This window comes from Lygodium microphyllum, chromosome 15 (assembly GCF_053477565.2).
Source record: "Lygodium microphyllum isolate KBCC chromosome 15, Lygodium_microphyllum_v1.1.10, whole genome shotgun sequence".
Lineage (NCBI taxonomy): Eukaryota > Viridiplantae > Streptophyta > Polypodiopsida > Schizaeales > Lygodiaceae > Lygodium > Lygodium microphyllum.
Genome location: NC_141149.1, coordinates 119335682 through 119349884, shown reverse-complemented (window position 1 = coordinate 119349884; position 14203 = coordinate 119335682). Strand labels below are relative to the sequence as shown.

General features: G+C 43.3%; 1 protein-coding gene across 2 annotated transcripts; it reads right to left on the bottom strand.

Annotated features, from left to right (window-relative positions):
- Window positions 1-364: 364 nt before the first annotated feature.
- On the bottom strand, window positions 365-13285 carry TMKL1 (transmembrane kinase-like 1). Of its 2 annotated transcripts, none has more exons than XM_087694659.1 (2): window positions 11603-13285; window positions 365-1867 (listed from the first exon to the last, which is right to left on the bottom strand). In XM_087694659.1, the coding sequence occupies exons 1-2, from the start codon at window positions 13032-13034 to the stop codon at window positions 1149-1151; spliced, it is 2151 nt and encodes a 716-aa protein (XP_087550785.1). In that variant the 5' UTR covers window positions 13035-13285; the 3' UTR covers window positions 365-1148. The 2 variants fall into 2 exon arrangements, with proteins under 2 accessions (XP_087550785.1, XP_087550786.1); XM_087694660.1 differs by having other exon boundaries at window positions 11615-13284.
- Window positions 13286-14203: the final 918 nt, after the last annotated feature.

Below are 14203 nucleotides of genomic sequence, written 5' to 3'. Positions count from 1 at the left end.
TCATGGTAGTAGAGAAAGCCTCCATTCCCAACCATGTAATCTCTCATTCCAAGTTTAGTGAACTCAAGTGGATCACTTCCAAGTATTGTCTGAAATATGTGGAATCGCAAAGAACTCTTGGATCATGCATAGCACTTCGTCCACAAATGTTTACATTCAAATTTACAAAAACCTTCCTTTAACCCATCAATTCTCCTTCCAATGACAATTAAACAAAAGAAATATGAAGCATTCCTAAGAAGGGAGAGAGTATAAAAGCTCGATCACAGTCAAAATACTGAGACATCATGTTGTCTCAGCAAGGTTGTTTGAAGATTTAGTGTAGATATCATAAATTGGTTGACACAAGACTACAATTCTAACATTCCCAAAGCTGTTTAAATAAATAAAGTAAAAGCTCTGCCTCTGGTCTTATATTGAACATTTTAACATTTTTAGCACAAACCGACCATGCATTGGGAGGATGGAAAGACCATGAAGTGAATTCATAGGAAAAACTTGTAGGATTAATAAGTTAAATGTATAGCTGCTGGCATAAAACACATACTAGATCCAGAGGACAAAGTGATTCAATGTTTGAGCTCCCCTCATATCATCATTGAGTAGGAGGCTGCAACATGCCAAGGACACCATACAATCTGAGATTACACGATTGAAAAAGCGTTCGTGGATGGTGGTGGTTCTGAAGTAAATCACTCCTAAACTTATCAGTTTAATCTAACCTTTGAAAGCATACTATGGTTGTTCATTAGTGAATTCTTGTAGTGAGGGCATGCTATGGTTGTGGTCTGTGGATCTTGGTGGTTCTAAAGTATATCCACTCCTAACTTACCAGTTAATCTCTGCTTGATAGTATGCTACTAGTGGCCTAGTATTGGAATGCCATCCTAAGTGAAGACTCCCAGTAAGGGCATGCTATTGTAATTGTTGGTGGATGTCGGATGGTTCTGATGTAAAGGACAGTTAATCTAGCCTTTGACAACCTCAACCCTTGGCCTCCCTCAAATCATCGTCTTCTCTTTTAAATGCCTGTGACATGCAACTGACCCTGCCCATGCCCGACGCAAGAACCTGAACTTCCAGTGTGTATATGTACATCCATATGCCCATATGTATCACCTGGCATGGCCGACGTTGCCCGCTACTTCCTAGGATGGAAAATCGCGAGGACTCTTCATCCCTGTAGGGGTGTAAAGGGGCGTGGGAATTTTGGGCCTGATTTCTTCAAGCTGTCGCACCACCTCCTTCATGTCAGGCCTCGCTGCAGGGGAGGGAGCACAGCACCCCATGGCCAGCTGAAGGGTCTGAAGCAGCCCATCTTCAACAGCACTGCGCATACCAGTGACAAGCTCAAGGTCAAAGAGCTCTGAGATACGCTCTTCCAGCACCGCGGCCTTCACCATGGTGGGGAGGTCCGTGTTCTGCTCATTATTAGCAGCAGAGGAACCCTTTATTGCTGTTGTTGCTGCTGCTGCTGCTTTCTGATCTGATGACTTGAAATCACCGATGTCTTTGGGCCTCTTGCCAATCAAGACCTCCAAGAGGACAATGCCGAAGTTGTAGACATCGGTCTTGGTGCTGGCCCTGCTCATCTTGTGCAGCTCAGGTGCTTTGTAGCCTTGTGCCACTGCCGTGTTGAGCATCTCCTGTTGGGCACCTGAGTTCATGAGGAGCAGGAGACCGTAGTCGGCGATGTGCCCTTCGAAGCTTTCATCAACAATTATGTTCTTCGATTTGAGGTTCCCATGGATAATCTGTGTGTGTAGGCCATGGTGCAGGTATGCCAGCCCCCTTGCTGCCCCTAGAGCTATCTTGTGCCGCCTTGCCCATGCTAATGGGGGTCGAGAACCAACTCCTCCCCCACGTTCTGCAGATTTCAGTCCAGAGTACACTGAGTGGGGTCAGTACATGGAAAAATTCTAACTTGATAAAGAGACCAAATAGGTGTTTACAAATTACAACTGATTGATCATCATGTCTGAGGGAATCCAAAATTTAATGTGAGCTTACATAGATGTCACATGCTTAATACTTAACAAACCATTCATTTCACATGCTGAAACATTTTCTCCGCACATAAAGGTAACATGGTTACGATAGGCATCCATACAATTCTAAATCAGCTGGGTACCTATCAATAGTGAAAGAAGGCTCTACCACCTTGTTGCTTTTGCCCCGCAAAGGCTGAGGACAAACATTGCAGAATGGCAGCAACTCGGTCTTCACATCTAAGCAGCTAAAGCGGTTGGACCCTGTAAAGAACAAGGTAGATAATTCCATTGTGGCAATTCTGCTATCCCAGTCAAAAATCCTTACATGCACTTCAAAAGTGTCCCTCATCAATCAAGTGCAAATTGGATCGGTTCAAGGCTACTTAATTTTCTTCTTTGATGATTAAGTTGCCTTGAAAGCTTGACCACTGGAACGATTTCCTATCCCTTGCGTTCATGGGGTGATAAGGGGACCACAACTCTCATATATCTCAACAAGGTCTTCATAAGCAAGTCAAAGGTGAAACACATTTTGCAGTGAACCTGACCTCCATTGACACCTCGTCCCGGCTGCATAAGTAACATAGAGAGTCCAACCCACAGAGGGCTTCCTGTCCAGCTATTACTCTCCATCTTATGCGCATGGATTTGTGCAACCCCATGCCACTCCATCTCTAGGCAAGACCATTTACCTCATGTTGATTGCTGTTTCTCCAAATATGTTTGGGACTTCTTTTTGAAGGCCGAGTAAAAAGTATTTTCATAATTCTCTGATTGGAAGAGTGTGACGGTGAGACAGTCTACTCGCAAGGTCAGAACAGTGAGCAGATCAAGGTGCTGAATTTATGTCTCATCAGTATCAATGGTATTGCACAATCCATGGCATGAACATGGAGTATACCAATTTTGGCACACCATCAGAGAGCGTTGCAGTTTAGAGACAAAACAGGACAATTATAGAGATGCTTACTCTACATAGGAGCACAGGGGAACAACCTCAATCTTTGGGCTGAGGCATTCCCACTGAGATGCATATCTGCAATAGGTCTTCTGTTGCTGTTGTTCTAGGTATGGCTTCTATGGTACCACAGACTATCGAACCACTTAAATTAAATACCTGCATTAGCACAAAATTATCATGCATTTTGGCCTATTTCCTCCATAAACAGCCCCAAAAATATCTATTCATGAAAACAGTATTATTTTATTTCAATATGACAAATGCCCAAAACGCTTAAATAAGAACATGTGGGCGCCCAAATCTCTCTCTCTCTCTCTCTCTCTCACACACATCACTACCATTCCTTCCACTCCTCTCCGCGTGTTCTCTTCACTTTTCATTTGGTCCTCAACATGGCAAGTCGATTCAAGTCTCTACCCCTTTTTTCTTTCTTGGACTACTTTGGAGGACAAACAAGCCTGATTGTCGTATCGGCATTGTATGTTATTCATTAGTACTTTATTCGTCCTTGATGTTTTTGAGTGCATTCACTTCTAGTATTTCTCATATATGCTTAGTTGTCTCCACTACAAGCCCTACCCCATTTCTTTACACCGACATGTACCTCCTAAAGTTACTTTGGACATGATGGGCATGATGTACAATCCATTATAACAATACAAGGCATGGCCAAGACCTTAAAATGTTCAGTTATCAAAGGTTGAACAACATAAGTAAAACTAGGAAAGTTCTTTCCAAATAGAATTTGGGGATCAAATTCCAAGGCTGGAAACACCATTCTGAGATGATTCATTTGACCATAAATACAAACATGTCCTAACATGCTAACATGGAAGTGATGATATGGCATTACCAATGTCACAAGGACATGAAATTTTATTGCTTTGCTTAGCATTTGATTAAAAGTTAATCAAATTGCCATATGACTTGTACACGTGAGGTGCAAGTTAATTAAGATTGCACTCAATCACCGTGCGTGCACTTCCAATGTCCGCAAGTCATTGCCTTTCTCTAAGAAAGGCAACCAATCCATGCACATGATCAGGAGCTTGAGAAAGAGAGGCCCGATGTGGATGCGGAGTCCCTACTACCAATGGTGGAGGCGTCGCCCACCTCAATTAAAGATACACCCACATTTAATGCTTTCTCGTTAGTAGCCAGAGGTGTTGGTGGTCATACTCCACTTCCTCCTCCTCTAGTGGTTCCCCCTCTCATCTTGGCAAGAATCTCTTCCCAATGTCTTGAGGCATTTTCTTGCATGGAGTAACTTCCCCCCCATCTTGGAAAGATGTTGAAGAAGTCAGGTTGCACCACTTGTATAGCACTTCCCACAATACTAGCATGTCTAACAGTGGGAGTTCGACTTCGTTGTGTCCCTCCCCACACGGATGGTGTGAAAATCAAAGGCATCGTGCTTCACATGTCATGATGCCAACGGAAAGGGAAAGTGAGAGAGGCTTGAGAGAGAGAGAGAGAGAGAGAGAGAAGCATCAAGGATAGTAAGAGGCTTAAGCTTGGGAGGGAGAGTGAGAGGCTTGAAAGCTAGAGAGAGGGGGAGTGGGATAGGCTTGAAAGGTAGAGAGGGGTGGGAATTGGAATAGGCTTGAATCTTGATAGATAGATAGCTTGCTTGAAGAGAGGCTTGGAAACACTTGTTGATTTTGTGTGGAAGGATGGAGGGCAAAAGCACCTTTTATGCGCTAGAGAAGAGAGTGCAAGAAGTGAGGAATCTAAGGTGGAAAAAGACAACACTCAAGAGTGGAAATAGAGCATCCAAGGCTAGAGCATGGGATCCAAGGGAGCTGGGGTAGCAATAGCATCCAATGGTCCAAGTGACAACTGGCAAGTAGCAAGGACTCCAAAGTGCTACACAAGCAAAAACAAACAAAAAACAAGCTGCATGAAACTTTGACGGGACGTGGGAGCGTGTTAGATGCAATGGACAAAGCAAGCATGCTTTCTTGCAGTACAAACAATCTCATTCGATATACAAAGGCAACGATGCCATGGGCCTTCTCGTTTACTTCTTTAGAGTAGCATTGATGGAGGCAAATGCTTGCATAGTGATCACAAAGACAAAGTGTACACATGTTCTAGAGATAGCAAAGAGGAGGTATGCATGGATGCATAAGCCCATCCATGGTTTTGCAACATTGGTGCATCCAACCTACAAGTTGCCGCCAATCATGGACATTAAAGAGCTCTGTTCGGACTAGCTTGCATATTTGACTCGAGTGGTCCCCGTGGATGACCACAATACAGTGCTAGAGAAGCTAAGATGCTATGCACATTAGAGAGGGCATAGCATATGGCATTTGCTTCTCCCACTTGGAGGAGAGAGTCACTTGTGAAGCTTCCTTTGGTGGCAAAACTTTTGATACATGTTGGAGACCCTTCAACCCTTAGCCATCAGAATCCTTGCCCAAGTTTGCTCTTCGCATGCATGTGAGAGAAACTAAAGTGTCTATTCTCTCATTCACACGAAGATTCACAATCAGCTTAGCATAGGATAGTTAGAGCACATAGTCTATTGCCACACTAATTTACGTATGAAGAGGGCTATAATGAGCATGGGTAGTCCAAAGAGAGCTTATAACAACAGATACTCGTGTCACTCGTAGTCAACATGCTCATGGGCAAGGAGTTCGAGTAAATGGTAGCAAGGACATGGTCATTTGGCACCCTCCAACATCCAGGAGGGGTGATTCGAGTGGCTTGCAAACATATGTGAGACAAGGCTCTGGTAGCTCCCATTCTATGCCTCATGATAACAATCCTCCTTGCCTACACAACCAACACCTAGGGAACCATCATTTAATGATATTTGTAACCTTATCAATGAGGATGAGTATGAGAGTGTCACATCATTGATACATCCAACCTACCACTTGTCGACAGTCATAGACATTAGAGAGCTCCATTCAAACCAGCTTGCATATTTGACTTGTGTGGTCCCCGTGGATAACCACAATGTAGGGCTGGAGGAGCTAGGATGCTATGCAGATCAAAGAGGACGTGCTATTTGCTTCTTCCACTTGTTGAAGGAGTCACTTATGAAGCCTCTATATTGGTAGCAAAACTTTCAATACATGCTAGAGATCCTTCAACCCTTAGCCATGAGAGTCCTTTCTCAAGTTTGCTCTTCGGGTGCATGTGAGAGAAACTGGAGTGGCTATTATCTCATTCACACAAAGATTCGCAATTGGCTTAGCACGGGACAATTAGAGCAACTAGTCTATGGCCGTACTAACTTATGTATAATGAGGGCTATGATGAGCATGGATAGTGCAAAGAGAGCTTATAACAATAGATACTCGTGACACTCGCAATCGATGTACTCATGGGCGAGGAGTTCAAGTAGGTGGCAGCAAGGGCATGGTCATTCCGGGCCCTTCAACATCGAGAAGAGGTGGTTTAAGTGGCTTGCAAACATATGTGAGGCAAGATCTAGTAGTAGCTCCCATCCAGTGCCTCATGATGACAACCAACGCCTAGGGAGCCATCATTTGATGATAATGGTAACCTAACAAGGAGAATGAGTATGAGAGAGTATCATCATCCAACACCAAGGAGTCATCTTCAAACTCTCTTCATGAGCACTCAAAGGGTTCTAATGATTATGATGATGATAGCGATGCCTTATCATAAGCCTCTCTCTTCCTTTTAAATCCATATCATTGTATCTAATATGATCCAACATGTACTAGAATGTAGTTGTATTGAATGTTGCACACAGCGCATGCGACCACAAGGGCCACCCTCATGTATTCATCTTATTTTGTAATGACATGGCTGTTTCACTTTAAACACGTGTTATATCATTTAATAATTTATGATTCTTTTAAAAATAGTTTTTTTCCGTACTACTGTCATATCATACTTTATAAAATCATAAGGTACTATTTAGTACGATATTTTATCGTATAGTACCATGTCGTATCTTTTGTACTTACAACTATGAGCAACCCCTCTCTAATAATTACATTATGAAAGCAAAGTGTAGGAGATTGCATTTAGACAAATACCCTCACATAACATCCATTCATAACAATTCATCGCTTTCTCACCATGCCCACGTGGTATATAACATGCAATTAATGCACACTAAGGAACATCCCTCACTAGAAGCCCATCAAGCACTCTTGCTTTTGCAAGCACACCACATCTCGTATACATATCCACCAAAGCATTGCCAAGCGCAATATTTGTTCCCATAGTTAATACCTATTTGGCAATGCCACCATGAGTTTGTTTGCCCTTGTCGATAGCTTCCACAATGCAACAAATTTTTAAGATGCAAAGATCCGAACAAAGTCCCTCACATTGCCTACGCCCATGTCACATCACCTAGACTTAACACTCTCCACATATATGGGAGAAAAGGTTGTGCCATCATCAACCCTGCACATGCCCTTGGGTGTGTCCCATTGTGGCGCGAGCACATCAACCTACTGCAAAACGATCTCATGAGCCTTTTAAAAAATCCTACAATAGGCTCACACTACCCATGTGGAGCCTACAGGAGGCCTCTCTGTCACCAACCATAATGGACAACCCGCAACTAGGAAGATGAGGTAGGGAGTTCGCAAGGATGACACTACAAGCTTATATGATAACTCTTCCCTAATGAGAGGAATAGGTAGCAGCTTGGGTCACAACTATGATGCTTTGAGCAAATGAGAGGAATAGGATGTAGTAGAAAGCCATGCAAGAGGAGGTACCTATTGTCGAGAGCGATGGTGGGAACAAGAGGATACATCTATTGCAAGCGGCTTGAAACCCATGAGATTAGAGAAAAAAGAGATCAAAGGAGAAGAGCAACCAGTTGGCCAACAATAAATAAATAAAATAATCAAGTTTGCCAGCTCAATAATACCCAATCGGTCGAAATCAAGGGCCAATAAATCATACACAAAAAAAGCATAAATAATGTGCCCAACCCACACAATGCATGCACAAACTCACTCATGAGTTAGACTAATATGCTAACATCCTTAATCAAGTCGGCCAGCTCAATAATACCCAATTGCTCCAAATCAAGGGCCAATAAATCGTACACCAAAAAAGAACATAAATAATGTTTCCAACCCACACAATACATGCACAAACTCACTCATGAGTTAGATTAATATGCTAACATCCTCTCTCAAATCATGAGTAATCTAATACAATTCAATATACAATGATAAACTCATCCAAGTACATACAACAAGGACACTCGAATAGGACAACGAATACCCAAGTGGTGGGTGTGCAAGCCACTCCCAAGGTGTCTCAAAGATAACCTAATGTCAATGTCAATCGTACTAGCTCTTAAAAACAAAGAAGGATTATAGCAACTCTCTATATCTATTAAAGGTGCCTTACAATAGCATTTGTGAGCATCCTATCAACTATGTCTCTGAGCATACATGACCATGGACTCCTCGTCGCCTTTGGCCGGACCACCAAAGTGTCCCTTTATGTGTTCGATCAAGGAGCCAATTCTAGTCTCGATCAAGAAAATAGCCCATCATGAATCTGGATATCAATCCCAGCTCCAAGATTTTAATTCCTGCTAGACTTCAATCAATGCATAAGGGAAATCTCTCTTTGGATCCTTTGCATACGTATACCGGTATAGATAAGGCTTACCTGCCTTGCCTCACGAACCTCACTCCCTCTCTAGCACTAGAGAGTCATGAGGAATGACTGCATCACTAACACTAGAAAGCAATAAAAGGAGAGGCAATCATGCCCATCCCTCTTTCAACTGAAAATGAGCCCTTGCGTGCCTTGGTAAAAGGATCGGAGACGAAGTCGAAGTCAAAGGCATAGCTTTTTCATACGGTAATCATACATGATACGCAAACGCGTATGAAAGTATGGTTGAAGTATGATTCACACCTTGGGGCTGAATCATACATTGCCCTACTTTTTTTTTTTAAAACTAAAATGTATATAGATCTAGTACTTTATACTAAATTGAGTAAAGAAGCTAACAAGCTGAATGAAAACTAGAATTCCATTGTTTCAATAGCTTTAGTCTACTAGCAAGGCATCCAATAATCTACAAGTGAAAGAAATCCAAAAAAGGATACATAGGTAAAAACAGACTGCCATAAAGTCAATGGGTTGCATAACAATAGAGTTTAGACTCTAGAGTCTAAACTACAGTAGAAGGCTGAAGCAAACTATATGGGAAGAAGAGTAGAAATATTGATCATGGACAAGATGCATCCTCCTCAATGTCTTCATCCTCATCCTTATCATCCTTCTCCTCATTTTCCTTATCATCACACTAAAAGTTTTCAACTATTTTAGCCTTGCTAAAATGTCAATTTCAACTGTAAAATCAGAAATTTCAGAGATCTGAAAGCCAATACTAAAGGGGAAAAGAGTGTTTCTCAAGAATTTGAGAGTTTGCTGGCTGAATTTGATTTCAGACTTTAGTCTAAGAAATTTGCAACAGTAATTAGCCACTCAGACTTGAGAGTCAAGACACATGAGGGGAGAGAGAGAGAGAGAGAGAGAGATGCAGTCTGAAATTTTAGACTGACAAAAACAACACATGTAAAAGATGAGAAAGAGGAGAAAAACAATTAAAAAAATCTTACTCTTCAACTTTGGTGCAGATAATATCAGGGCCGAAGTCTAAATCGACCTGTTGAGCAGTCCATGAGCAGGTTTCCATGTTTTAGGGCAGGGAGAAGGCAGGTGACAGCAAGGAGACACCTTCCTGGTGAAAATTGTCAAGTGTTTGTATGCTTTTTGCAAGGCCACAGCTTTTTGGCAAATTTGTGATCTTATTAGCCTTTTCCAGCCTGTTTTTTTGACAAAAAGTATGTCAAATATGAAATAAGATTTCATTCTCCTGTTTTCATACGTTTTTCAGACGCCTGCATGGTGAATCAGATGCGTCTGATAAAAACTATGGTCAAAGGGGGATGAAGATGACTTGTCAAAAGAGTTCGTATTTTGCTTCTTTTTCTCCTCCTCCTTCTATGAAGCTGCAAACTCCTTGTAATCCATTCATAGGTGTCCCTTCTTTCCTCAATGATAGTAGTGTGCCTTCATTGCTTCTTCCTATCTCCCCTCTTTGAAACTGCAAATACTTCATCATGGCTACCATATCGAGATGGAACTCGGAAGCCTTCCTTGTAATCTCAAACATCAGTAAGGATGTATGAGTAAAACTCACTAGCTAAAAAGAGGCTTGGGCCCACAAAGCATTGGCTACTCCATCAAACTCCAAAGGGAGTTTATAGAGAATAGTCCCCACCAAATGAGGCTTTGCAAGCTCCAACTACATATGTCGAAGCTAATCCTCAACTTCATACAACATCTACAACTTCTCCCATACCTCTGAAGATGTCCTAACAAAAGGTGACCGCCGGTAGAACCTCTTTAGCATGCATCAAAGAAGAGCAAAATCTCATGTTACAATTGTCATGGTCCCAATCATTGTGAAGAGGAGTTGGAGTCTGGGGCCACACAATAGCTCTTGAAACAACATACCATAATTGATTTTGCACAAACCATGCTTCCATGACAGCACTCCATGTGAGATAGTCAAGGCCATGAAGTTTATCATCAGTAGAACAGTAAAGAGGTGCCCTTCAGAGATGATAGGATGAGACAACAAAGGGGAAGAAAAATAAAGCAGAATATCAAAATGCAAGAAGTTGATATAAAAATGCAGGAAGTAGAGGCTGGAAACTGACTGGTTTGCACCAAAAATCAGGTGGCCAGGCAGCAGCAGTCAGGGAAGATCAGAATCAGAAGTTGGTAGACCTGCAACAGCAAAGAAAAGCACTCCAAGACCTAACACAGACGTCCCATACCATGTCAAAAGTGAGTGCAACACTGGAAGTGTAGAAGACTACTGTAATAGACTGCACAGCAAAAGAGAAAAGAAAGAGAGAAACAGATGAACACTACCATGCACATGCTTGAAGTCTACCATGTTGATCATCACAATTGCAGTGAATCTGCTCTGTGAACTCATGAATATTCAAAAAGGGCATACAACAGCAAGAAATGCAGTTCATCATGCAGATGATTGAAATCCCCCACATTGCATTTGCAATGCTTCTCCGCAAGTTTGGATATCTAATTCTGCTCCCAGCAAGGTATTCAATCATTCAAAAGAAAATGCAAGCAAAAGCCAATCCCCATAATTGGACTCAAGAACATTGGATACCTATTGACACTCTGACCATTTGTGAACAAAAAGGGTGGCAAGGGCCAGCAGATGACCACTGAAGGGCAAGGCAGTCCACACAAAATCTACTATATTCAAAGTCACATATGGAATTCAGGGATGCATCAATTGTCTGTGTCCTATGAGCATCCCACTGGATTCAGTCGGACTACTCTGACAAGGTGACTAGGACAGAGTCCTACACAATAAATAATGCTTTTCATGGGAACCAAAAATGCATGCTTGTTTGTGAGTCCCATTAGCACAGTAGTGTGGCTGAAGACATGTTGATTAATTGATGGTATGTCCCAAACCAAGTTGTACTTCCCTTGAAATGTAGGACTTAAAAGAAATCGCCATGTAAAAAGGGGAGAAGTCATCCCAGCAGGTCTACAGCATTAAGCTATAGATAAAATTTACTTGAATTAAAGCCAAACAGTTTTTCTATAGGGATTGGGGGAAGGGCACCTTGACTCGTACCATTGTAGAGCAGGTCCGCCAGGCTCCCACGAGAAAGGTAGTTGTAGACCAGCAGCTTTTCGCCTTGTGGTCCTGCATAGTAAGCTAGTAAAGAGACGATGTTAGGGTACCGAATGAGGCCGAGCTGTTGAATTGCAGGGCCGAAAAACTGCTGCTCTTTGACAGTGTCTTCACGAAGAAGGCGCAAGGCAATCATCCCACCACCACTCAGCTTAGCTTTGTACACTGTGCCATAGATGGTCTTTCCTAGGACCTCTCCCGGAGCATTTAGAACCTCTTCTACAGTTAAGTGCTCACCACCCTCAAAACGCACTAACTTTCCATCACCCACAGTGTCTTCACCCTCTTCATTTACATCCTGCATCCTAAGTGCACCTGTTCTTCCCCAGTTGTGCTTGTGTCCTACTGCCACCGAGATGGCTAGTAGAACCACAGATGCTGCCAAGCAGCCTATCACTAATCCGGCCACGAGATGTGGATCTAACCTGGTCTTTCTCACAGGTTCTCCGCTGCCACTGCATGCTGCGGATAATGGAGGTCCACAAAGCCCAGGGTTGCCTGTAAACGAGCTTGCCCCCACACTCATACTACTGGAGAATGTAGGGATCTCTCCACTTAGGTTATTAAAGGCCACATCAAGCATTGTGAGATTGCTCAATTCTGTCAGCTGCTTTGGGATTCCTCCTGACAAACTATTGTTGCTCAAGTTCAGCTCACTCAAGTTCTTGAAGTTCCCCAGAAAGGAGGGTATGGAACCTGACAGCTGGTTGCTGTCCACATCGAGCTTCTGCAAGAAAGAGCATTCTGTATTTGTAGTGGCTGGAGAGGGAATGCTCCCAGAGAGAGCATTGTGATCCAGATGAAGCTCCACTACCTGCCCACAGAGGTTCCAGATAGAAGAAGGTATGGGACCTGTGATAGTGTTGATGCTCAAATACAGGGCCTCCAAAGATGGGCTGTTGCCAAGATCCACAGGGATAGTTCCCACAAGTTTGTTGGAGCTAAGATCCAGTGTCCGTAAGGAAGAAAGCTTGCCGAGGGCAGGCGGAATGCTGCCATTAAGCCCTGCAGCTGCCAAGCTGATGCTGTAAGCTGCAATGGCCGGGTCCTGCGAGAGGGTGCGGTTGTTCTTCATGGCGGGGGCAGAGCAGTCCAGCAGGGAACCATTCGAGAAGGTCCACTGAATGTTTCTCCATCTGCAGAGGGAGCTACTACCATCCCAGCTAGACAGGATGGCACCATCAGAGTTGCCGAGAGCGGCCTTGATTTGCAGGAGGGTGCTGACCTCAGTGCTCAATGTCTGGCTTGAAGCTTGGTCAGGGGAAGCCAGGAGGAGGAGAAAGCCGAAGCAGATGCAGATGGAGAGGGCCTGTCCTGTTCCTGCCATGGCAGTCGGGCGAACTGAGGGTGCTCCGATCATTCACGAGGAAGTCTACTAGCTGCAAGACTACCTACAAAGAGAGAGACACAGACAGAAATTGTACTGCTAGATGCATAGAGAGAGAGAGAGAGAGAACATACTACTAGTTGCAATTATGAGAGAGAAAACTACTAGGCTACTAGCTGCACCTAAGAGAGAGATAGAGGAAGAGAGGGAGAGTATAATACTAGCTGCAAAGAAAGAGAGAGACTCCAGGACCGGTCCGCGAAAGGTTGTCTAGACTCTAGACGAGAGAGAGAGAGAGAGGTTTTTACGTGGTAGACTGGTAGTGTGCACTGGAGAGAGAGAGAGAGAGAGAGAGAGAGAGAGAGCAGTACTGGCTGGCAGCTGCAAGAAAGTGTGTATACCACTAGACAGACAGAGACAGAGAGAGAGAGAGAGAAAGAGAGAGAGAGTATACCACTTGGCACTAAACGATTAACAGACAGAGAGAGAGAGAGAGAGAGAGGGAGAGAAGGAGAGATTGACAGACAGCCTCCCTCCCACAACCAACTGGGATGATGATCCCAGGACCCGGTCCAAACTCCCGACCAGATTTTCTTATGATTTTAGAATATTTGGCTTAAAAGCAACCTACTGCCTGCACTCTCTTTTTGACAAAGAGAGATCGTATTTTGGACTAGACAAGCTGAAAGCCCTGCGGGCCCACGAGCCACCAACACCTAATACCGATCGGAAGGCTTAGAAATTAATCAAGACCCCCTTCCCCTTTTTACCTGGCCGTGAGAAAACAAACAATGATAGTGTCACGGGTGTAAATGTCACAAACAGCATGCGGCATGCCTTTCTTCAGCAGCTAATAAGTGCATTTTGAATGCTAGACTATGGCCAAGGTGTCCAAAGGTCGTGTCACACGCAAGTCATAGCTACACTATCCTGATTTTTTTTAATATAGTAATCCCCTTTTATAGTCATAAAAGGGTTCAAAAAGGGTGCCACATGGAGTTTACACGCACACCGAGTGATAAACACACATTTTACAAGTTGATAACCAGTGGGTATGGCTAGGGGTTGGGCATATTAGTAGGTACTCGGAAAATCGGTAAACTCCCTATTCACATTGGGTTGGGCATATTATTGTGTAATCACAAAATTGGTAAACTCCCTACTCACATCTTTTTCCCTCACTTTCTTGCAATGTGTCCTCT

What these genes read in the sequence shown, in the direction of transcription:
- TMKL1 (XM_087694659.1), bottom strand. Translation starts at nt 13,034, where the DNA reads ATGATCGGAGCACCCTCAGTTCGCCCGACTGCCATGGCAGGAACAGGA. An exon ending in CTACAATGGTACGAGTCAAG is followed by an intron (nt 1,868 to 11,602) that starts GTGCCCTTCCCC and finishes TGAAATCTGCAG; the next exon opens with AACGTGGGGGAGGAGTTGGT.